The sequence below is a fragment of the Petaurus breviceps genome, unplaced genomic scaffold, assembly GCF_028583685.1.
Source record: "Petaurus breviceps papuanus isolate PSGF00001 unplaced genomic scaffold, PetGlider_PUasm1.0 77, whole genome shotgun sequence".
Taxonomy (NCBI): domain Eukaryota; kingdom Metazoa; phylum Chordata; class Mammalia; order Diprotodontia; family Petauridae; genus Petaurus; species Petaurus breviceps.
The window spans coordinates 6,124,696-6,151,108 of NW_027186492.1; the positions used below are offsets into that span (position 1 = coordinate 6,124,696).

Sequence of the window (26,413 nt, forward strand, 5' to 3'; positions counted from 1 at the left end):
ATACCAAATCAACAGCTGGGTTTTTCAAAGCGGGGGGGCCAGGGGGGGGGGCTCTCAACAGCTTCGCAGAGTCTCATCTGATCAAATCACAGAACACTTCTCAAAGTGAGCCCCAAAACAAAGCTACACATCAGGGTTTATATAGCCTTCTCCTGGCTCAGAGGATGTAACAACCTTATTGACTCACTGGCCAATCAAGAAGTATCTACTGAAAAACAAGCCTCCCACCCCAGGCTCCAGGTGCACTTTAGCCTAGGGGCAGGGAAGATCTTTAAATTTGCATTTCCATTACAGGAAAGAACTCAGGCAAGCAGAGAGCTAGGATTGTGAATGTTTGTGGAAAGGCCCAAGCAGGGGGAAGGCTTTGGGATAGTGTTGCCCTCTGCAGTGTTACTACCATGTTTCCCCGATAATAAGACACTGTCTTATTAATTTTTTTGGACAGAAAAACACCAGAGGGCTTATTTTCAGGGGAGGGCTTATTTTAATGAACATTGACAGCAATTTTAATAAACAGGTAAATGTGAACAAAAAAATGTACCTTTATTCAATAAGCAAATCACTGGGGAAGAACAGGATGACACGCTCACTACTGCAGCTCTGATTGGATGCAGCTCAGAGCACGGCATGCGTTTCACTGGGGGGGGGAGACGGTGCATACAGAGGGTACCGTAATGTAGTGTGTAGCGCAGGGGATCACCTTCACTACAGTAGCAATCTCAATAGGGCTTATTTTCGGGGGAGGGCCTATTTTAGAGGAATCTTACACAGTAAGGGGAGGGCTTATTATTGGGGAAACACGGTATGTATAGACTTCTTTGTTGCTATGATGGATTCGGTTTTTTGGTATTGAGATTTGGCTTTCTGGTGTCTGAGTAAATGTTTTGCTTCTGTCTTCTATATGGAAGGTCTGTTATATTTTGTGATTCAGAACTATGCTGGCATATTCACAGTCGCCATTAGTGATGTGAATATTACCTTGGTGATACAGTCATTTAACCCTGTTTGTCTCAGTTTCCTCACCTGTAAAATGAGCTGGAGAAGGAAATGGCAAACCCCTCCAATGTCTTTGCCAAGAAAACCCCAAATGGGGTCACAAGATGGACACAACTAAAAAATGACTGAACAAAACACTTAATAAATGCTTCCTTCATTCATTCCCATTTCTGATTTCTGAGTCTCCTTATTGAGAATATCCCCAGCTTTCTCTTGAGTTTTGAGTCTTGTGAGTTACCTTTTGATGGGCGAGGCTACTGCTTTATAGTACAGTGTGCTGTGGGAGAAAGAACACTGAACTGAGAAGTAGGAAGAACTGGGTTCAAATCTCATCTCATGCTAACTATATGAGCCTAGGTAAATTAGAACTCTGCATCAGTATCTTCATCTGTAAAATGAGGTGACTGGACTTGAGGAATTCTTAGGTCCTTTCTATTTTCTTGGAGACTGCGAGTCCTTTTGAAGTGAAGGCAGCCACCTGGTAGTGTTAGCTACTGTTGCCAAAGTAATTTTCCTTAAGCATAGCTCTAACTATATCACTCTCCTAATCAGTAAACCCAGTGGCTTTCCACTGGCCTCTAGAATCAAATATAAACTCCTTTGTTTTAGATTTTAAAGCCCTAACCTATCTTTTCAGCCTCATGGTATTTTACTTACCCTCCTGAATTCTTTAGTTCAGACAAACGGCCTTTCCTCTGCTCCTCACATGTCATGTCATCTCCTTTCTCTACGGCTCTATGTCTACCCTCTGTTCCTGGAATATTCTCTCCTCACCTCTGCCTCATAAAATCCCCCTCCTCTTCCTTCAACATGTAGTTTCCACATGAAGCCTCTCCTCATCCTCTAAAATACTCAGCCTCCATTTCATATTACCTTGGATTGAACTACTTCGGATTTGCTTTCATTCTGTCTTTAAACATATATTTCCTTGTTGTCCCCTCTGTTAGAATGTAAATAGCATGTGGGTAGGGATTGTTTCACTCATTGTATTTGTAGCCCCTGGGACCAGCACAGTGCTGGGCACATAGAGGGAGCTTAATCAATACTTGAATATTTGGAAACCTCATATCCAGTCTCTACCCTCAATATGTTCGGGGTGATGTCTCTTTTCTAGTTTGTGTTGCCTGGCATGACCACATGCTCAAGCAATACTGATACTTAAGGTACTATAGCTCAGTCTTTAACACCAAGGAAAAACTGGGTTTCTTCATTTGTTAGGAATTTTAGTAATTTATTGAAATATAAAAACAAAATTACAGTTTAACCCACATCACTTCACAGACTTGAACAGGTAGATATGCTAATTTCTAATGGTGGAAAGAGGGGAAAATGGCTGAGACAGAGGAATATTGGAAGAATATAGAGATAAGTTCATAGATTTAAAGGCCAATTACATGACCCTACAGGTCATGTAATTCAGAGATGTGAAACATACATCCCGCAGGCTCAACACTCCAGGACCAAATTAAAATATAATTGGGAAAGAGTTGACAAAATAAATAAAAAACACAATAGAACATAGGTAATATTAATGCATGGTTTTCTAAGCCATTATACAGCCTGCTAGGATCTTTACATATGGTTTAATGGCCCCTGTTCCTATTTGAGGCTGACACCACTGATCTAATCTCTTTCATTTTATAATGAGCAATCAGCTCCAGCCCAGAGCCTTGGGCTTCCAAATAAGAGTTAGCCCCAGATTCTATATATCCTCTAGCCACCAACCTGCTATGATGCTTCCAATACGTTAAATTCTGCCCTTCCAAAACTAGCTCTGGGAACAATAATACCAACACTACTATGCTGGAAAGAAGTGTTAGTCAAACAACTGACTCTCCAAGAAAAAAACCTCTATACAAGGCAAGTCTTCTCACTTTTGAAGAGCAACCTAACTACCCAGGATAGAAATTCAGAGAAGTCCCTAGTCCTGAACTCAGGACAATTCAGAGAATACTGCTTCATCCTATAAATAATGTCCAACGCAGGGCACACAGGGCCTTCCTGACCACCTCCCCCAATATCATAACTGGTGAGTGGCTCACATGGTCCACTAAGTCTAGCGGACTTAGTCATGATTCACTTTACATATCAGCCATCTTCTTGCCATTCCATAATCCAATCAATACTGTCATTATGGCCAGGCTACTGGAAAGGGTACATCAATCTCTTATCCTAGGGTTCCATCCATCCCTGCTATGACTTTCCAAATCAATCATATAGACACTACTTCCCTGTATGTGCCTTTATCAATTAGAATGTAAGAAGCAAGGTTGGTCTTATTTCTATATTAGTCTCTATGGCACTCAGCACAATTAGCATAGTGTAAGCACTTAAACATTCTGTCATTTATTCTTTTATGGAATCTTTTATAAAGTAGGACATCAATAAATATATTTGAATGAAGCAAGTCTTTACTTAGGATGCTTTATAAAAGGATAGAATAAGACTGAATAGACTTCAAACGTAGCATAAAATGTAAGTTCGACACAAGGCTATTACTAGGCAAAATTATGAAGCTATTCAAATCTGGATTTTTAATACTATATTGTCATATTGTTAATTCCCATTGGTGACTCCTGCCGTGAAATTCCCTTCTGCTTTTCTGTGCTCCCTCTTCTTTCCCTTCACCCCCAATTAAGACTTGTTTTCAAACTCTTTACTTAATAAGGTATAAAGACTGATAATCATTTTGGGTATTATTGCTCCCAAGAATTTTCACTTTTGAAAAGTGATTTTCAAAGCTCTGAAAGTGAATTGTCAACTTTTTGGGAACTCTTTAAAAAACATCCTGACTACCCGCGAGCCAGGAAAAGGAAAGAAATCCATGTCATAAGGATAATGTGGTATCTCCCTTGCTGGAGATAAACTAGACATTTCACCCTTCAAAAACTTAGCTAACAGGTTGATCTAGAAGACCTTTTTGATGTCCAATTTCATATTTTAGATAACAATCCCAAAGAGTATAAGTCACTTTTATTTCCTTTTTAAATATACACATATAATATTTATTTCAAAAAGCACAAGAACATTATACAAGTCTTAAATTTACATTTTGCAATAAAAGATATCAATATATGCATCATTTTGAATAACTTCTGAACTTCTGTTCATCTGGATGGAATCTGAATCAGTGGCATGAACATGTTACAAACACCTTAGATTATCCTCACAGTGAACCAAAATGCATAGTAGGTTATGAAATGATAAATGACCATTAATGGATGACCTCATAGCTCATATACTAGAATAATAAATTAACTATACAGAATCAGGTTTTTCCTACTGCAAAGACCTCCTGCCCCATTTCCCCAGTCATAAGAAAAACATGCTTTTGGAGCATCCTCATGAACAGGTTCCTGGTTCAATAGGAAAAAAAGTGACTTTATGTGTTCATGACTTCTGAATGCACCATTTCTGTGCTTGCACTATTCAAGTGCAAACTGCTAGAAGGTTTCTAACATATGTGAAAACTTCTCATTTGATAGCAACACTGAACACTGAGACTGCACATAAGTGCCAACACTAAGGTGTGAGTAGGCCCCTATGTGCTTGTCTCTTGGGATGGTTTCTTTGGCAGTCAAGATTTTACTAGCCACTGCCAGGAAGTTACTCTGGCAGCCTGATGGCTTAGCATCAGGATTTGTGAACTGAATGGAAAAGACTACTAAAGCAGGAAGAAATTCTCCTTCTGAAGAACCTGCCTTTGCTTTATAATGTTATTTATACAGGGCATGAATCAGGATGGAGGTCGACAGCTGGCTGCTGTTGCCTGACACCCAGTCAGCTCTCCCAGCTAAATAGTTAGTGCAACTTGCTGAACTGTAGATGAGATCAAGAAGGGAGAAATCTGTGTGTTTTCACCACACCAGTGAATTTATCCAACTGAGCACTGAACGTTTCAAACCTCATCCAAGTTACCATAATTCGACAAGTTTCCTTTTGCTGAGTTATCTTCTGAATATCTTTTGAGTGCTTAGAATCAAAACTGTAGAATTATTCAAGTATCATAGTCATGATCATTGTGATACCTCTGATAGGTTCTTCTTCCCTTTCCCTCAACAAAAGAATAACAAAACACAAAACTAAATACAAATGTGTATCCTCAAACACCTGGCATACATATTTTTAGCTTCCCTGTTTTTACAGAGAAGCAAAAGGGTAAGAAACCATTATACATAAGTGGAAGACAGTCCTCATCAAGGTCAAAATACATTCTCTGAATAGATCTTTCAGACTCCTAAGGCATAGGAGACATGGAAGCTAATTGAGGGCTTCAATTTATCCTTTTCTTAAAGCTCTGCATAACAAGTTCTCTTGATATAAAAATTATGGCTAAGAACCCAGAAAGCTATAGACAGATTCTCAAGAGCACTATTATTTAAAAGCAAGGAGGCTCAATTACTGCATGTCACAGTAAGACAGAGAACAGACTTTATCGCATGGCTTTTTTTGGTTGTCTGTATCTGTCGTACAGCTGGAGCTTATGAAAGGCTGCACACATATGATGAATTGAAGAATTAAAGTCTTCTGGGAAGACATCAACTGTTACAGAATTGGCCTGATATTTCTATGCTCAGTGGGGAATTGTTTATTATGGTCCTATGGCTACTTAATACCAGAATCTGAGCAGATTTCTGTCAGCTACATTATGGCACCAGGACAAAGGATGTGACTTACTAGGCCCTGGATAATGGAAAGTGCATTTTTGAAAAGGACTGGGTCCATGATACTGATTACAAGACTCACTGTAACATCAAGGTGACTACACAATTCTAACCCTCAGGGTTTTACAAGAAAAAAATAAGCTCTAAGAAAAATCTGCATTAGAGAAGGCAACTTTGACTAAGCAGGGAGTCAGGTTAACTTCTTTCTAGTAGCAGCAGCAAGTGGCATATCTAGGGCATTTTCCCAGAAGAGAAATGGCAACTTTTAGTCTTGGAATTTTTCCTCCATTCTTGTAAAATTCTTGTCCTCTATCATTCTTTTTCTGATTGGATATATGGTTATTATGTTCAATTGTAATCTTGTCACTGCTGCTCTTCTTCTGCCATTTCAACACAACTATTGGTCCAGCTGATTAAAGCCAAGCAAGAACAAAAGACCAGAAACAGTCATAATGAGAATTAGCAGCTCTAGTTCGATGGCTAGTATCACAAAGACTTAAAAAAAAAATCCAATAGCTTCTTGGATGGTGTTCTTGCCCCCAAATGCCACCAAATATATAGTCAGAACTATAAAATACCCTCCCATTTCTGGCATGATTATTGAAGAAGGGAAAGCTCTAAAGGGGAAAATGATTTCCTTAAACTATTAGCAGAATCTTAAACAACTGTGGGGCAGACAAGTATATTCTTCGGTGTTTTACAACAGAGACACGTTGATATAGGTATGTATATGCTTTATCTTGAGGCATCAAGCTTACTGATTGAAAGCAAAAATCCATTAAGGGATATTTTATTGAAAGATGTGAATCAGGAACTGAGGAATGACCCCATTACCAACCCCCCACACCTCCTCAGTCCTACTAAATGTGTCCAGAGTTGTAGACCCATCTTCATTATTGCCTTCATCTGTGACTCTTCTATGGAACTGGGACTCAAAGTAATTGCCAGTTGAATCCAAATAAGATTTGATTAGTTTCTTGACTCCTTGCAATTTCTTCTATAATACGATGTTGTTGCCAGAGCAAATGGAGTTTCTGGTAACGCTCACGAGATAAATGCAGGGGGTTGCCCCTCCTTCATAGGAGAAGAAATGAACATATGTTAGCTTGAGTCAAACAATCTATAATACCTTCTGGCAGCCTACATACATAGCCTGAGATCTTGAGATGTCTCTGGATCCTGGCACATAGTGGGCACTTAATAAATGCTTGCTGACAACTCAGATTTGTTCTACTGAAATGGTTATCAGGGCAAGATTTGGGGCAAACAAAGATAGAGCAAACATTTACCCACATTTGGCAAGTGAAAGAAAAACTCACTCACCTGAGCCTAGACCTCAGGATCACACTCGGAACTCCAAGTTCTCCTTTTCAGAAGAGGAGAGCTTGCTGCCCTGCCCTCATCCCTCCATGCTGGTTAGACCAAGTGGAATACTAACTGCTTTCACAGTGTCAACATATTGCTTACCATCACACTGCTCCCCTCTTCCCCCACTCCCACTCAAAGAAAGAGTCGAACTGTATTTTTTTTCTCTGAGGCACTACAGGCCAATGTAATTGGACCAAGACCTTGGGGACAGAAAGTAGATGAGGGGAGGAAGTTATGGGTGGATGGTTGACTGGGAATACTGGCTCCCAGTAAAAACTTAATTCCTCCCTTTCCTCTCAAAAAACATCACATTAAGGTAATATTCTGTTTAATATAATGAATTATAGGACAATTATTTACATATGAGTCAAGATGTGATTCTGGGAGCAATTGTTATAGAGCAGTTGACAAAAATGGGCTCTGGCTTAGATCTAGCCAGTAATGAAGCACAGCGAGATGCTTTCTGAAATACTGGAGACCAATGTACACTCAGCTATTGAAGATTTTCCCCATAACCTGATAATATTCTGTTTTCTCAGTTTTCTTCCCTTCATGCCCAGATTCTATTACTCTACAGGACAACAAATGCCATTATGATTTTAAAAGATTTTTAAAACTGTAACTTATGGAGTTTCAATTTTCCACTAGAACTACTAGCCTACTCCTTTGGGGCACATTAAGGACAACAAAGATTCCAGTATAACAGCAACAAAAATCAGCCTGTGATTTAGAGCCCTTTGTAATGGCGCTCATCATTAGGTGATCTGTTTTTTGGTCATTGATTAAAAATACTTAAGAAATATAATATGCTATCTCACACTTTTGTAATTGGAGTAGTAGAAAATTATTAAAAATATTACATGAAACAGAAGGTGGCTTCATGTTTAGGAAGAACAAATCATTAGTAATAATAACACAAGTCTGCAAACTTATAATTTTTCTTTGTGTTCAGAATTATAATGGTCATTGCAAACTAGATGAGTGCATGTGGCTAAAAAGATCATGGAAAAGCAGTAAATTCCAGTTCCCCATGACTGCGTGACATCAAGTGTCCTTACTTTAGTCCAGGGTCTGTTTCTCCATATTCATCCAGGTAGGGGGCTGGAAACAAGCAGCCTCTGGCTCTGCCTTCAATCAGGACCACTTTGCACTCCCTGATCCTGAAAGAACAAAATGTCACTCACATAATAACAGTGCTAGGTTAGGCACTGTGCCAAAAGTAATTCCAAGAAAACAAATTATTTTTTATCCATTACAACCACAAGCACAGACATCCAAATACTGGTGGGCACAGAAGAATCACTGCTTTTGTGATTAATATAATTTTTTTGTGATTAAGATAATGTGTTTAGAAATCAGGGTTATGGAAAAGTCAGTCAGTCAACCAGTCGCTAATATATATATTAGATGTCCTACTTTGTTCCAAGTGATGGAGATAGTCTCTGCCTTTGAGGAGCTCACAATTTAACGGGGAGACAACGTGCTAATAACTATGTACAAACAAGTTCAAGAAAGGATAAATTAGAGGGAACCTCAGAGGGAAGGTGGGAAGGTCCTAGAATTAGGAGGGGTCAGGAAAAGCTTCCAGTAGTAGATGGGACTTCAGCTGGGACTTGAAGGAAGCCAGGGAAACCAGTAGGTTGAAGTGAGGGAGGGCATTCCAGGAATGAGGGCAAGTCAGAGAAAATGCCCAGAGCTGAGAGATGGAATGTCTTGTTTATGGAACAGCAAGGAGGCCTGTGTCACTGGATCAAAGAGTAAAGATCCAGTAGGACTAAGGCAAATGAGTTCAGAAGTAATGGCAGTGCATACCAATGGAAGAAGGACCAGTGGGAGTCCTTTAGGGGCCTCCTTGAAAGAATGATTGAAGTTTCTAGTTAGTATCTTGTCAAATATATCAGAGAGAGGGAAAGGGCTTAGCAAAAGATTTGAACTACATAGCTTCATAAAATTTTAGTGCTGGAATGCCTGTAAGGTAGTCTAATGATCTCTAGCCAGCCTGGGGTTTAAGTTGAGTGTTTTCTCTTTCTAGCTGCCATCTAACAAGGGGTCAGAATATTGGCAAGCCAAATCCAGATCCCCAAAAGCTAAGAATGGTTTTTACTCTTTTAAATAAAGTTTTATTGTATTTAAAAATGTAAAAAACATTCTTAGCTCATGGACAGTACAAAAATAGCTGGCTAGATTTGGCCTTCAGACCACAGTCTGTCAGCTCCAATTTAACACAAGAGAATTCTATAAATTTTATTCCTTCACTACCTACAAGCAGTAAATGTCATTAGGGTGTATAATGCTTTCCCATATACTTATATCCAAGTAGTACTCAAAAAGTATTCATTCTTAATAGTATGTGGGAGAGGGAGAATGTGTATATGAGCTTGTGTAGGAGGAAGTAATTACTAGATATGAGCCAGAGAACTCGAAGAGGAAGAAAGAGAATTCTTGGGGGAAAAATGCACATGGTGATTAAAATATTTTTACATGTGCTATCTCATTTGATCCTTACAACAAACCTGTGAGGTTAAAGCTAAAGAGCCAAAGGACAAGCTGGTTGATTCAGTAGCTGCAGATGCCCCAGGTGAGCCAAATACTGGGTAGGAAATTGGACCTTTGGGTTTTAGCACTCTGTCGGGTCTAAGCTTCCAGGTCCTTATTCTTTCCCCACTTGCCACTCGGTTGAAAACCGAGAACCCTCATTGCTACTGTCTTCTCTCTGAGGTTATTTTCCACCAACTACTTTGGATATATTTTCTGTGTAGATGGAGAATGTGAGGTCCTTGAGGGTAGGGACAATGTTTTTGCCTTTCTCTGTATCCCTAGCACTCAGCACAGTGCCTGGCCTGTAGTAAGCCCTAAGTAAGTACTAGACTGACTGAATGAACTACCTAAATGCATTACAAAACTAATAGTTGGTTATTCTATTCAGTTCCTTTCCTAATGCCTCACTGTGTTGTAAAGATGAGTTAAAGAGAACGCTAGTCTGAAGGTGAGTTCTTAAAGACTTATGTCAGTCAAGTGCAAGCACAGGAAGGTCCTGGTAAGATTGGAGGGTCTCAGAGCACAAACCTGGTGATGAAATATTGCCGTTGTCTGAGGAACTATAACTAAGTTCGGGGAGGTTCATTACTGGATGGTTGACTACCGGTGAATGATTGTGTGAAAGGTTCAACAGACACTTATTAAATCATCTTTTAAGGTGAGGAGGTGGAATTGGTTTTTTATTTTGCACTGGGCTGGTTTCATCCACTTGGATGAAAAAATGGTTTCTTGAAGTACTTAAGTAATAGTTGAATAATAAAAAAAATTAGTTCTTTTCTCCACATATTTAAAAGTGTTTATCCTTCCCAAGTTTGAATCTTACAAAACTCCATGGGCTTATATAGAAATATTCTGGCATAGGCAAAGTACATTTACATGGGGAAAATTGGGAAATGGAAAAAACCATGGAATATAAGACCTTTGAAAGTTATCTAATCCAGCACCACTATTTTAAATGAAGAAACTGAGGTCCAAAAAAAGTGCCCAAGAAAAGAGTCCTTCAAATACACGAGATTTTTTTTCCTCTCCTGCCCTGGCAACCTTCTTCTCACATCCCTCCCTCAGATTCTTTTACATCACAGTGGTTTTCCAAAAAGCTGGGCTACTGTTACCCTACTGTCCTTTATTTGTTAATTTTATATCTCAGCTTCTTTATGTTTTTTATTGGCTCTAGATACTTGGGTCTTTTGTTGAGAGAGCAGAGGTAATAATGGTGGCAGTTAGAAGGAAAAGAGATTAGAGTGAGAATCTGGAACTTCTTTTAGGTCTCAGCTAAAACTCTACTTTCTACAGGAAGTCTTTCCTGATCCCTCTTAATTCCAGTGTCTTCCTTCTGTTAATCTTGTACATACCTTATTTCTACATTTCACATAGTGGTTCACATGTTGTCTCCCTGATTAGTTTATGAGCTCCTTGAGGGAGGGGCTATCTTATCCTTTCCTTAGTATCCCCAGAACATGGTAGGTGCTATTATGTATATGTGTGTATCTATCTATACATAGATTTCTACATATCTATATACATACATACAAACACATATATGTGTGTGTATATATATAGTAAACAAGTGTTTACTAACTCATTAATATACAAATTTCTAAAATTGAAAAAAAAATTTAAATTTCTGTTTTTACTGGTTATTTTATAGACATGATTATCTTATACTTTGATTTATAAAAACAAAGTCTCAGTGCTATCTATAAGACCTTCTATAACATCAAACACTACAGCCATTTGCGACATTTTTCAAAAGAATCTATATTTTACTCTTATACTAACAGAAATATGCAAACAAACATCACATCATTATCCATAATTAATAATTATCTTCCAATGTTAGGTTCTTTTGAAGGGCTCTAGATGCCCTAAATTCATCATAAAAATCTCTAGTAACTCATTACTTACTTTAGGAACATGCAGACTCCAGCTCCACAGTGAATAGCATGAAAAATGCAGGCTCCAACCTCCTCCCCATTCACAATTTCTTGGCAGCAAATATTCTGAGAGCACAACATAGTTCCACAGAAGAGACACAGGACCGGATGCTTTCGTTCATCATCTGAAGACCTTGGGCACCTTAAAAGCAAAGAGATAACACTGAATTGAAGTTGAGGAATAAAGGTCACAGTGCACAAATAAGGGATGTTTTTAGGCTTTTGTATTATAAAACCATGTGTCTTTTCCAGAAAGAAAGCTCCTAAAATATGAGGCAATATCTAATCACAAATACTCCTCTTCTTTCCTTTAATACCTGCCAAATAAATTTCACCAAAATATTTCTTGATAATTTCATAGAAAGAAAAACTTAAAATTTGTAGAAGTCTCATGATTTTATTATATTTGGTAATAAAATAAAAACTTAGTAATATTTATTTCAGCTGTAGAAAGAAAAAAATTTCATTCAACAAATGAGACAAACTTTGTGGATTTGGTTATACAATAATTTTGTATAACAGGCAAATTTCTCCCCCCAAGAGAAAATAATTGAAAAAAATGTTTTCACGGGCGGCCAGGTAGCACAGCGAGTAAGAGTACTGGCTCCAGTGTTGAGAAGACCTGGAGATCGAATCCCGGGCTTAGACACTTAGCACCCACCCAGAAACACCTGGCCGTGTAACCTTGAGCAAGTTACTTAACCCCAATTGCTTAGGGGCGGCCAGGTGGCTCAGCGAGTAAGAGCACTGGCTCCAGTGTCGGGATGACCTGGATCAAATCCGGGCTCAGATACTCAGCACCACACCCAGAAATAACTGGCCATGTAACCTTGAGCAAGTTACTTAACCCCGATTGCTTTAAAAAAAATGTTTTCAGCAAAATATGTGATAAAATGTGACTTCTGCAATCTACAACAAACTGAAACAAATCTATAATATCTATTCCTTAATAGTAAACTGCTTAAAGAGCATGAACATACAATTTTCAAAGGAAGAAATAGAAACTGCTAGCTAACAAATTGAAAAACTGTTTAAACTCTCTACTAATAAGAAAAACACATATTAAAAACAATTTTAAGGCACCACTTTACATCTATCAAATTGGCAAGTACAGTGAATGATGATAAAATTCAAAGTGAGGCTGAATGGGGAAATAGGCATATTGCTGATGGCAGGATTAGTTCTAAGTATCCTGAAAAAACAATCTGGCTATCATAACCTCAGTGTCCTACTCAATGTCTCATCACTCTCACTCACCCCACATATCCAATCAGTTTCCAAATCTTGTCACTTCTTTTGAATATGTCCCTTTTTCTATTCACAAAACCGCTTTCTGAGTTCAGGCACTCATCACCTCTCCGCTGCACTCCTGAAGTGGCTTCATTAGTCTCTAGATCCTACTTCTCTACACTCCAATCCATCACCAAAAAGAATTTTCCCTCAAAGCAGGTCAGATATGCCTCCCCACACCCTCTTACTCCTTAAATTCCAGTAGTCCTCTAATACCTTTAGTATCAACTATATGTACCTTTGCATTTAAATGCTTCACAATCTAGCCCCATATTACCGTAATCAAATCAAATGAGAGTACATATAAAGTGCTTTGCAAGCCTTGAAGTGCTTTATAAATGATAGATATTATTATTGTTGTTGAGAGGCAGTATAGTATAATGGATAGAGGGGTCAGAAGCAAGGAAAACCTGGGGTTCAAGTCCTGCTTCTGACATATGTTGGTTGTATGATCCTGGTACTTTAGCAGACTTCATCTTCAATAAGTCAGTCATATACTAGGGCATCCAGAATGGCTAATGCTGACTTACTCTGCATCAACAGAATCCAATTGGGTATAGTGAGAGAGGGATTAGGCCAGTGGTAGGGAACCTGCAGTCTTGAGGCCACATGTGACCTTCTAGGTCCTCAAGTGCAGCCCTTTGACTGAATCCAAACTTCAAAGAACAAATCCCTGTAATAAAAGGATTTGTTCTGTAAAACTCAGTCAAAAGGCTGCACCCAAGGACCTAGAAGGTCACATGTGGCCTCAAAGTCACAGAATCACCCCTGGGCTAGACCTTCTGTTTTTCTTCCCTCAGCAGACCCCATCTGGTATACTATGTCCAGGATGGGTGCCACATTTCAGACGGGACAATGATAGACTGGATCATGTCAAAAGAAGGGTAAGGACGCTGGAAACGATGCCATACATGAATAGTTGAAGAAATAAGATTATTTAATCAAAAGAACAAAAGACTTAAGGGGAAAATGATCACCATCTTTGAGTAATTCCTTCTTACCTGAATTGAGAAGCCTGGTTTAGAAGATAGCTATAGTCTTCTGGAAGTTCTATCAATTTATTTCTTTTTCTGGGGTACCTAGGTATTTAAAATAAGAGATCACATTTCATATAAGTATAAACTTAAAACAAACTAGGGTGAGGGAAGAGAATTCGTCTCCCTCTGCTTTAGACCCTACACTGAGTCCTATTATATACTGAACAGAAGGCAAACTAATAATGCTGGGATTCAAAGTCCTCCAACTTGTTCCATGTTTCTACTTAATTTCATATTTCACTGCTTCTGTGAGCTGGAGAAACCCTGTGTGATGGCCTAGCCCCAGCCCAGGTGAATGTATACTAAGGGGTAATGGACGGGAAGGGCTCTGTCCCCGCTGCCCGGATGCTAGCTTGCTGTGGCCCAGTTATGATGCAGTTTCCTGGCTCTCTGCCATCAGTTCTTCATTCCTTACGAAGCACTTCAGAGACTACGCTCATTGTAGCAGTCTGTACCACAAGTGTCAACACTCTGTCATAACCAAATTAAAATACAGTTGGGAAATATTTAATAAAATAAATGAAAATACAACAGAACACTGATAATATTAACCTGTAATTTTCTAAGTCAAAATGCAGTTGGTAGAGATCTTCATGTATGGTTTAGTGATCCCATTTTTATTAAACACCACTGGTCTAAAATGTCCACTGCCCTATGCCACTGGAGAGAGGGCACCCTCCCATAAGTGCCACATCATCCCTCTGTCTAAAAATTCTATATAAAAGTTTGTGCCCTGAGTGACTCTGGGCTTCCGCACAATTGGAATGTGCCGTAAGTCCAGGCCACCAGCCCTGTGCTGCCCATGGAAATGCAGGGAAGTGGGAGGCACATACCCATGCAGTTCTCTCTTGGCACGTGTTCTCCTATAACTGCTAGGCTCCCTCCTTTTTGCACTGAAACTCCCCAATGAGAACCTGCTGCAGTCAGATCTTATTGTCCTTAGCCCATACTATGCTCATTCTTGCCTTTGAACATACTATTTCCCTTCTTAAATATACTCCTTGCTCCTTAAATCCTGCACAGCCTTCAAAGTATCTTCTCAAAACCCTCTTCTGTCATGAAGACTTCCCTAAGCATGGAATGATTTTTTCTTTCTTTCTGGGAATTCCTATAATAAAAAATGTGACATACAATAGCACGTTTTAATTTATGTTGTCTTTTTTTTTAAACATGTACATATTATCTCCTTAAATACCTGCTGTAGGACTGTGTATCCTGCTTTACCTTAGCACCATCCTGGGGACACAGTGTAAAGCTCCGGATGCTAATTGTTAAATTAAGATGCAGAGCTATGGGGTTAGCTCCTGGTTAGGTCTCCAAATAGGGTGTTCTGGCTAGTTCTAGTTGTTTTATTAGCTTAGCTTATTCTCTCCTTCCTTATAATTCCATGCACTTCCCTTTGCCATGTAACAGAAAAGTCGACCTCAAGAACAAAGTGGTTGGCACTAGAGACAGAGTGAAGTTTTCTCTATTCTCTAGGAATATTTACATAAAGAAGTATGGGAGATGAGGAAAATGTGGCAAAAGCCTCATTAGTGACAGTCTGAGTTCTGTTTGCTCCAGACTCCTCCCAGCCCCCCATGTAGATGGTGATGGTATCCAACACTGAGAGGTCACTTCTATGACTGCTTTTAATTAGGGGGATGGTTCCCAAACCATATACACATATGAAATACATATCACAAGGGGTCTGAGAATTCATTTATACAGCAAATACTATCATTTTGTTGTTTCCAAGGAGTTTGGATGAGAAAAGGAGGTGAGATATTGGGTAATAGCTTGAGGAGATGATAGGGTCCAGTGAATGTTTTTTAGGGTTGGGTGAGGTTTGGGCATGTTTGAAGTCAGTAGAGAAGCAACCAGTTGATGGGAAAAGGTTGAAGATCTGGAAGGGAGGATAATTCAGGATATAATCCACTAGAGAAGATGAGAGGAGATGGGATCAAGTGTACATATAGAGGGGTTAGTCTTAACAAGTAAAGGGAATACCTCTTTATAAGAGTCAGGGAGGAAGGAAGAATGAGAGATGAAGAGAATGGGAAAAGAATTAATTTCAGGCAAAGAACCCACACATTTTAAAAAATGTGTGTACACACATGTACACACACACACACACACACAATGGGGAAGAAGAATGAAGGAGTATGTTGATAGGCACCTTACATGCATAGTGGCAGGCATAATAACTACTTCAGAAGCACAACTTGAGAGAAGAAAGTTGAAAAAGTAAAACCCACCTGACCATGGTGTTTTTTCCTTTCAAAAGGCTGTGTAAGGCAGGATCAGAACACCACCTGGATAGCATCCCCCGAACAACACCAAAAAAAAGGTGAGTATGATATCACAACTGAAGGCCAATGGCCAAGAATGTGGCTACTTTCTCCTGTCCTTTGTATCCCATTTCTTTTAAGCTGACATCTTGTCCCTTATCTTATTTTCCTTTAATTCTTTTCTTCTACTGTTGTTATTATGTCATGGATCTTGGTTACAAAGGTTGAAATGGAATAAACAGAATATACTTGAATAAATTTATATATAGGAAGTTCAAAAGTCCAAAATTCTAAGAATAAAATTCTAACTAAAATTAGCATAACCTATCACAATTACACTCAACACAAATCATGACAGATTTTAAAATTTATTAGCTGATTGTGGGGGAGGGAAATGTGAGGTATAGGAGAGAAAGAAGGGGAAAAGAAGAGAGGAGAAAGAATGGTGGAAAAAGGTGGGGCAAGAAGGGAAGAAGAAAAGGGAGAAAAAAAGGAAAAAAGGGAGGGGAGAAAATGGAGAAAGGAATGAAAGGAAAAGGAAAGAAAGAAACAGAGAGGAGGGGGGAAGGAGAGAGAAGAATGAGAGAGGTTGAAGAAGTAGAAGCAAATCATTTATAGAAAAAAGTCTACAGAACATAAAAAGTTGAGTGGATGGATGATTAAAAAAATAAATTTTAAAATGAAAAATTTTTTTTTGTAAAAAATGGATGATAGAAATTGAGAAGAAAAGTGCACTCTCCTCCCTTTTGAAGAAGCAATGCCAGCAGAGTAGACATCCTTTTGAGTGGGAAAAAGTAGTTAAACTCCTACTTGATATAAACCAATGCTAGCCCTGTTCATTCACTGCTGATCAGTCAAAGGCAATCTTCAAATTTCTAAAGCTATGTGTTGTCCCAATACCAATTTAAAATGACATTTTGCTTGCTTAGTACCTCTGGAGCAAGGGGCTTATAGTATCCTGATATTCTTGGAAAAGCAGGAAGGGATTGGTGGGTAAGGATAAGTAAGTACAGAGTGCATTGAATTGACCTTCCTCACAAACTGTAAGAGAAGAAAAGCACATTTAGTGAGCATATTATCCTATACTAAGGATCATGTTATTACAGTTTCTATCTATTTTACATTTTTTATATCTTCATAAAATCTGAAATTTTGCAAATAAGTCATCATCTGCACAGTGAAATCATGAGAGAACAAACAAAACATTGGGAAATAATCTGTGTATTCATAATTGCTTGGAAAAAGCCACCTATTTTATCAATAATCTTAACAGTTACAAGGCATATATATTAGCTAAAATGGGGTGTTAGCTAAGAGGTGAATTCACTCCCTCAATTAACACACCAAGAGAAAAGAACAAAGCTTGTAGAAACATTAAGACCTAGAAGGTTTCTTGACTCCTGAACTCAAATCTTAAAGTGAAAAAACAATGTGGATAGTGAATGAGTTAATTCAGAAAACCCCAATAAAAATGGAGTGAGGGTGAAGTTAGAAATATCTCTTGGCTCTGGGTGGCACGTTACTGCAGAAAAAACATTGGGTTTGGATTAAGAGGTTTGGTTTGATTCTTGACTTTGTTACTTTCAATCTGTATGACCTTGGGGAAGTAAAAATTTCTCTGGGCTTCAGTTACTTCATCTTAAAATGACAAGATGGAACTAGATGCTAAGGTCCCTTCCAGCCTAAAATCATACGATCAGTCAAAATAATAACAGCCAAACTCTTAAGTATTAAGCAACTGGTGGATAAGAATGTAAGATGATACTGAAAAGCTCAGCTATTTAGCTGACTATCAAGCAGCAGAAAAGGAATCTTTGGTCCAAGTGAGTGTTACTATAAGTTAAATGGACCTTAGTCTTGCTTTTATATTAAGGAAAACACATTCCCCAGGTCAGGCATGGAGTATCAGGTCGTCTCTTCTGTTGCTACCACCAAAGGAAGCCAAACAAAGGAAGAAAGGACACCTGCTTTATAGAAACATGCTTCCAACTGCAACTGGCCTTGCCTCATGTGTATATTTTATATGTGAAAGGACCATTTTAAACACAGGCCAAGATGTGACTTAGAGAATATGAAGATAGCTTTCTATCTATATGATCTCATTTCTGAATGATGTGAAGATACAACATTAGCATGGGGCCAGGACTAATCCATGTATACAGTGTGAGAACAGATTCCATGGGCAAGTGGTTTTCCTTGAAATTTAACTGTATTGCCTCTATCCTTGAGCTTGAAGGAGAAAAATTAATTTCCTCTGGGAATCCCCAAATTTCTGGCTCTCTGGCTTATTTTCCATACAGAATGCCATTCTTACTTACCTGAAAGTAATTCTTCAGGTGGTGGCACTTTCAGCAAGTAATGGAAAAATAAAGCAGCACATCGAAGGTAAGGGGTAATGCCTGTCTTCACACAATCCCATAAATACCAACCAGGAACATCACAGCTGATGTATCTATAGGAGAGAAATTCCAAAAGACCGTAGATCAAAATATGGAAAGAATAAAATCCTAAAGTCTTACATTTGTCCTTCGTTTTCTTAAAACAACAACAACAACAACAAAACAACAGAATTCTTGCCTATATTTTATTTTATAGCTATACAAGACAAAAACATTGAGATTGTTTATTTAGAATTTGTTCTATAATTTTCTTGGAGAAAAACAGTAATTCTAGCAACCTTCACTAGTTTCTGCAGCAATGAAACCCCTCTTCCCCCTACACTCTTCTTGTCTATTTTTTTTGCTTTTTGGAGGGGGGAAGGTAGGGCAAGTGTGGTTAGGTGACTCGCCCAAGTTCACACGGCTAGTTTTGTGTTAAGTGTCTAAGGCCAAATTTGAACTCAGGTCCTCTTAACTCCACAGCTGGTGCTCTGTTCACTGTGTCACCTAGCTGCCCCTTCCTATCTTTTTTCCATTAGGCTAACCCATTTACTCTTAGGTTTTAAAAAAAAATTAAAGAAATTCAGAATTTCATGGTGCAACACTTTAATATCCATATGTAAATGGGTGTTTATATAAATAAATATAATAAATGTATATTTACATATTTAAATAAAGACTTTAATACCCATATTCTTTGAACCTGCTCTTGAGAGTAATAAAATGGAAATCATAAAATACTAATATAAACAAAGAGTTATAATATCAATAAATATTCTCTTGGCTTTGCTCTTTGCCTGCTGAAAGAGGAAAAAAAAAGACTAGGGAAGCCAGGCAGCAGACATACAGAAACAAAATAGAAGTACAATATTTTAAAATTTTGTATTATCAGTGTACTTTGCTTATATTACTTAATTGGTCTTAAGTGCTTTAATATGAGCAAGTTTGTAGCTAAATGAAGGGTCAGTTGGGTTATAGGATTGAAAGAACAATTTCCCATATACTAAAACATTCCTTTTTAAAAAGTCTAAAATCCATTTTATTTTCAGAGAAGGCTTCAGTTATTTTTCACATGATCCACTGAGGCCTTAATTCATAGAAAAACCATCTTGTGTTATCATAGTCTTTGTATTTACTCACCAGTAGCAAATGAAGTCACACATTTAAATCCTTTATAATAATTCTCAAATGCTAACAAGTCATATATGCATAGGGTCACATTTTGTTCTTGGATTAAGAAACCTTGCAGTATGGGCGGCCAGGTGGCTCAGTGAGTAAGACCACCGGCTCCAGTGTTGGGACGACCTGGAGATCGAATCCCGGGCTCAGACACTCAGCACCGCACCCAGAAATAACTGGCCGTGTAACCTTGAGCAGGTTACTTAACCCTGATTGCTTAAAAAAAAAAAAATTCAAAAAAAAAAAGAAACCTTGCAGTATGATCTAAAAAGACTTTTTTTTATAAATGTAAAAGTATTTGTTCATTTCTCCTTGTCTCATGACTTTTTAACATAGAATGGTTTCTTATTTTGATAAGCAATCTGCCAGTTGCATCCCAAGTACTCCCTTTTTCTCCTTTAGCTGATCCACGTCTTTCTCTATCCCTCCTTCTCCTGGTAAACACTTTACTTACCTAAGTTAGTGCAAAACACTGCTGATTGTCTGTGGAGTCTAAGTAGGCTTGAAAGGTTACAAAAATCAGCCTATAGCAGTTCTCAGAGAGATATCAGTGTTCATTAGCATGCTAATAAATTTGTTTGTTTTCAGTTTGACTTCTCTTTTACCCACAATTACTGGACCCCAGATGGACAGGTATGTTTTTCCCAAAAGATCCCACTTCTCTTGGTTGAAAGAATTCCTGAACAAACTCAAAGTGCTACTTACCCACCCATATACTGAGAAATTTCTGAGTAGAGAGAAGATGCAGAACGAGCCTCCTCACTATCTTCTTCTAACTGGGAAGGTAGGCTGTCTGTGAAGAAAATAACCCATAAAATTATTTCACTCATTTACTACTCACTTACAAATGGCAAACCCTATGTTCCACAGGGCTGAAATGTTTTATATTCCCTTAAAAAGATGCAAAAGGGGACTTCTGATTCCAAATGGTTAATTCTGCAGATTAGTACTGTTAAGTCAACTTTGCTAGAACAAGACCTTGCTAAATATGGGTGTTTAATAAATGTTGACCATTAACATAATAATCACATAGATTAGCAGTCATCCACCTACCCTCGGTGCCTAGGAATTTTAGCCAGGCTGGTAGGAATTCAACCTGCAAATGGGGAAGCAGATTGCTGCTCCTGCTGCTGCTGCCACCAAGCTCAATCTTAGAAGCATAGGGCTGAGACTTTGTGAGGTCATTTAGTTCATCCCCCTGTCTTCAGGCAAGGCCATACCTAAACCATCCCAGAAAGATGAGAGTCTATCTTAATTTTAAAAACTTTCAGAGAAGGGGTTTCCAAAACCTCCCTTGTCAACCCATAACAATAGTATGAAAGCTCTTCATATTCCTTAAAACTATTACTAAATTGTCTTTAGGCTTTGGGCTGAAAAATGCCATTTCCTTCTACTTTTGCTCCTATATTTTATTCTAAGATTTTCGTCTTCTGTGTTCTTCTGAATTCTCTCTGGGCCTTCCATATCTCTCCTAAATGATCCCATAAATGTCCATAATACTTAAAGAAGCATTGAGCATAAAAGGTAAAAATAGTGCCAACATCTCATTTATGTATCCTTAAGTTTTTCATTCAAAATTTACTCAGGGTATATCACTAGTAAGGCAACTAGGTAGTATAATATGTCTAAATGTCTGGAGTGAGGAAAACCTGAGTTCAAATCCTATATGATCTTGGACAAATCGCTTAATATGTCTGCCTCAGTTTCCTCAACTATAAAAGGGATAATAACAGCACCTACCTCCCAGTGCTGCTAAGAGGACTGATTGAAATAATATTTGTGAAGCATAGAGCCTGGCACATAGTAGTCACTTAATAAATACTTGTTCCCTTCCCTTCCCCTCCACAAATAAGACACTGTACTAGGTGTTGTGAGGAATATAAAGAGGAAAAAAAACTTACAATATAGGAGGGAAGCTAAGACAAGATATGCCTACAGGTAACTATAATGTAAAACTGAACATGAGGGAATAAACAAGGTATAAAGTACTATTAAAATTCACAGGAGTAATTCTTTTCCACTGGTAGGGCTGGGAGAGAAGAAAAAAGATCAAGAAAGAGATGGTAACTGAACTGGGCCTTGAAGAATTTTTATAGGCAGAAATCAGAGGAAAGAGAATTCCAGGTGTTGGAAAAATTTGAGCAAAGGACTGGAGGTAGGAATGTGTAAAGAATGTTCTGGCAATGGAGAGTTGTCCAACTTGGCTCCAACATAAGATTCGTGAAGTGCTAAGTGATATAGCTGGAATTATAGGCTGGGATTGGATCAATGAAGGTCCCAAGAGATGCGGTAAAGAACTTTGATTTCGTTTGGTAGACAATGGGGAACGAATGAAGGTTTTCGATATAGGAAATGGCAGATGTACTTACACTGGACTGGGGTAGGGGTAGACCAAGGGCAGGAGGACATGTAGTACAGGTAAGGTGTGATATGGGATTGAACTTGGACAGTGGCAACAGGAACGGAAAGTCAACAGATGTATTTGTAGGGTAGGGATGAGATTAGAGAGGAAGGCTATGAAGTCAAGGATACATACATACACAGATGTGAGTGTACTGTGTCTGTGTATATATTATATACATATGTATGTATATTACACACACACTATGAGTTATAATGCTTTTAAACTTTAATATATATCAGTGGTCCTCAAACTTTTTAGTCTTAGGACTCTTTTACACTCTTAAAAATTACTGAGGGCCACCCCAAAGAACTTTTGTTTGTGTGGGTTATATGTACTAATATTTATCATATTCGAATTTAAAATGGCATAGTCATTATTATTAAAATATTTTTGATCTTGTGGACTCCCTGAAAGGATCTAAGGGATACCCCTTAGACCACAGTCTGCAAACTGCTGGTTTATAGAATACTATGTCATATATAACTATTTATATAATTTCTACTGGGCCTGGAAATGGAAAGACTGGGATCCCAGGAAAAGATATAAAGTTACCTTAGAGGCTCTGACAACAGACTCAATGACAAAAGGTCCAGAAATTGGATACCAGGACTGCCAGAGTGCATGTGCCATATGTGAGATATTTTCTGAAGGTGTTCCATCTCCCAAAATTTTAAGATATGTGTACTGAGCTATCACCATATGGGAACTCCTTACAGTCCTATATCCACATGGATTCCCTTTACTATTCTTGGAATCCTCCTCCACCTCCTCTCAGCAGATGTCTTGGTCTCCTATTTCACTGGAGAAACACAGATAATCCATCCATGGTGAGTTCCTTCCCTTACTCAACACTTCAAAATTCCTCTTCAGCTTCATCTTTCTTCACTCCTTTCTTGGACAAGTGTCCCTTCTCTTTGCCAAGGGCAACCTCCCTCCTGATCACTCCTCCCATCTCTGGGAGCTTGCTTCATCAATCATTCAATCTCTTTCTTATCTTCAATCTTTTCTTATCAACTGGCTTCTCCTCCACTAATTACAAATATTTCTATTCCTGTCTCACCCTTAAAAAACTCCTTCTTGACCTGGATATGTCCTCAAGCTGTCATACTATAGCTTACCTGGCTTTCATTGTCAAACTCCCAGAACGATATATTCCTGCTATTTCCATATTCTTATCATCCACTTTCTTCTCAGTTCTTATCCCCTTAGCACTCTGCCATTATGAATACTGTTGCCCATGCCTCCATATTGGATGGCTTACCCTTCCTTGGCAGACTTCTCTTTCTCCCTTCTCCTCCAATCTGCTGCTACTTAGTGGTCTCCATTCATCTCTTGATCCCTTAAAGTGGGTTTTCTCCAGGGTTCTGTCCTAGGTATTTTTCTCTTCTCCTTTTAAGCTCACTATATCGGAAATCTTATCAACTACCATAGGTTCAAGTATTAACTCTATTCAGCTGACTCAAATCTATATGTCTAACTCTAATTTTTTTCTTGAAAGACAGTCCCACACCTACTAACTCATTATCTCCATCCAGATAACTCATAGGCATCTCAAACTCAACATGTTCTAAACACTCTTGCTCCAAATCCCCTGATTTCTGTTCAAGACATTACCATTGTTCCTGTCATTTAGATTCACAACCACAGGGTCTTCCTTTCCCATTCCCCTCCAATACCAATTAGTTGCCACATCTTAACAATTCTACCTCATAAAATTGCTCACATACAACCCCTTTTTTCCATTCAGTCATCTCCCTTAATTTAAACTATGATCACCTCAACTTTGGACTTCAAAAACTAGCAAGACTTCCTGCTTCTAATCTCTTTTCTTTACAAACCATCATCCACATAGCTAGCAAAATAGTCTTTCTAAGGTATAAGTCTCACCATATTACTATCCTACTCAAGAATTTTCAGTGGTTCCCTGTGGGTTTCTATGATAAAATGTAAACTCCTTAGCTTGGTTATTAAACCCTTTCATAATCTGGAACTAGCTGACCATTCCCAGATTTATGTCACATTACTTCTCTTCACATTCTCTATTTTAGCCAAACTGGCCTACCTGCCGCTCCTAGAATTTACTTCTGTACCTCTCCATGAGGTGCTAAACCTGGAACAAATACCTTCCTTACCTTTGCCCCTTGGAATCCTTAGCTCTCCTCAAGGTATAATCTTCTTTGGGAAGCCCTTCTTGATTCTCCTAGTGCTCTCACCCTCTTCTATCTGTTTAATGTTAGGTAGTAAAGAGGTATAGTGGATAAAGTGCTAGATAAGAAGACGAGAAACCCGAGTTCAAATCCACTCACTAGCTGTGTGATTCTGGGCAAACCAATTAGACTTTGACTCAGATTCTTCATCTGTAAAATGGCCACAACAATACTGTTGAGCTTCTCATATCTATTAGGGGACATAATAAGGGACCCAGGCCCAATGACTTCTTTGACCATGGCCTGTGCTTCACTAGTAGAGCTTTAAGAGCCTTGCATTCATGAGCCTGACTCCAGAAGTTCCCAGAGCTGTTGACATGATCAAATGGGAATATTTGTAAAGCATTTTGCAAACCTTAAAGCACTATATAAATGCTAAGTATTATGATTATAATAAGTTGTCTCTTCTAGTAGAATGGAAGTTCCTTCAGGCTGGATACTGTAGCTTTTGTCCAGGTATATCTAGCACCTAGCTCTGTGCTTTCTACCTTCTTGGTACTTAAAAGTTATTGGACTGAACTGAATGAGTGATTTTTACTTTCTCAATTTTCATTACAGTATTCTTACTTGTGGCACATGTTGCATTACTCAAAAGAACATAAGTTCTTTTTTTTTTTCCATTACAAAACAAAACATAAGCTCCTTGAAGGGAGAGACTGTTTCTCATTTTTTGTCACTGTATCCCAAATGCTTTTTGTGTGTATAAGAGGTGACAAAAAAATATTTGCTGGACTAAATAGAACAGTGTGGCATATACCCCATTAAAATCCTGTTCCAGTACCATTCTCCCCTTTTGGAGTCAGGCTCATGAATGCAAGGCTCTTAAAGCTCCACTAGTGAAGCACAGGCCATGGTCAAAGAAGTCATTGGGCTTGGGTCCCTTATTATGTCCCCTAATAGATGTGAGAAGCTCATCATCAAGGTCAGAGAAGTTCATTGTAGGAGATGATAATAATTTTTGTTTCCTGAAGAGGACAGAGCAAGTGGTCTGGCTGGCTGTGAGTATGCATAAATCAACAAAATCATGGTTCCCTGAAGCATGGTATTATGTGTCATATAAATGTGCCCATTCAAATATATATTAAAAATGATCTTAATGTTGCTATTTATAGGTGGATATAGTGGTTAAAATGATTAACGTATAGCAATTATCTTTTCCACCCTGAAAACCTGTGAATTCTCTGCTTTGTTTTCAAAGCCCCACTTATAAAACTGGTTACTGTTTAGAGCGCTGATTCTTGTCATATCGGTCACCTATTACTTCTTCTTTGAAATGCCTACCCAATCCTCACCATCTATAGGAATGCTATTCACTCCTCTACGCAGATTTTAACTCCATCTTCTCCATCCAACTTTCCTAGAATCCAGATCACATGGATTATTCTCCTATGAGATCCTATAGCACTTTTTGTCTGTTATTCATTTGGTTCATATCATATGCTGTCTATTGTTATCAAAGCTTTACCTAGGGCAGAAATTAGCTGGGATTTTGGTTCAGGGCACCAATCCAGAGGTAACTGAAAGGTATTTGTTATGGTTCTGATTGTTAGCTATTATGTTATATTATGTTAGCTATGAACTAAAACTATAAATGCCTTGAAGAGGTATTATGTCTCATACTTCTTTGTATTCTTCAATAACCCTAGCACTTGTACAAATTATGTGTTCAAAAAATGTATTATGTGACCCACAAGTGGTATAGAATTCCTAGAAATCTTCCTTTGGTTAATGGGATAAGATGCAGTGGGGAAGGCAAAAAGAAGCTAAAGAAAAAGAAGATTTGGAGGTAATTTAACAATGGTCTAATGAGAACTTTATTGAAAGACTGCTTCTCCATTTTCATTGGCTGCTAAAAAAGTTGGTCTATCTGCTGCTGTTTCCTAACAAATCAGCTATGTGACTGGTTTAAGGTTGTACTTTGGTGTGTCATGACAGTATTTTTCTGCAGTGGTATATGGCAAATATATCACTTACCTCGGAATTGTTGTGAGAAAAGTACTTTGTAAATCACAAAACAATAAAAAAAATTGAGTTATTATCTACCTTGTTATTCCTCATGAATTCCCCACTGATTTCTCTTTAGTCATTTAAACATTTTCTATTTTTTATGCTTCATGCCATTTGTTATTACTGTGCTTATACACTTTT

At 38.3% G+C, this 26,413-nt stretch overlaps 1 protein-coding gene across 2 annotated transcripts in view; it reads right to left on the reverse strand.

Annotated features, from left to right (window-relative positions):
* Nucleotides 1-3,952: 3,952 nt before the first annotated feature.
* UBR1 (ubiquitin protein ligase E3 component n-recognin 1) overlaps nucleotides 3,953-26,413 on the reverse strand; it is a 168,291-nt gene continuing 145,830 nt past the window's right edge. Inside the window, exons 40-47 of one of the 2 annotated variants that reach the window (XM_069105859.1) lie at nucleotides 20,360-20,447; nucleotides 18,416-18,549; nucleotides 17,030-17,138; nucleotides 16,065-16,121; nucleotides 13,792-13,869; nucleotides 11,472-11,642; nucleotides 8,087-8,188; nucleotides 3,953-6,734 (exon numbers count right to left, since the gene is read on the reverse strand). In XM_069105859.1, the coding sequence (XP_068961960.1) occupies nucleotides 6,593-6,734; nucleotides 8,087-8,188; nucleotides 11,472-11,642; nucleotides 13,792-13,869; nucleotides 16,065-16,121; nucleotides 17,030-17,138; nucleotides 18,416-18,549; nucleotides 20,360-20,447 (881 nt within the window). In that variant the 3' untranslated portion in view covers nucleotides 3,953-6,592. Of the gene's footprint in view, nucleotides 6,735-8,086; nucleotides 8,189-11,471; nucleotides 11,643-13,791; nucleotides 13,870-16,064; nucleotides 16,122-17,029; nucleotides 17,139-18,415; nucleotides 18,550-20,359; nucleotides 20,448-20,725; nucleotides 20,875-26,413 lie in introns of those variants that run through there. The other variant, XM_069105860.1, reaches the window with a different exon arrangement.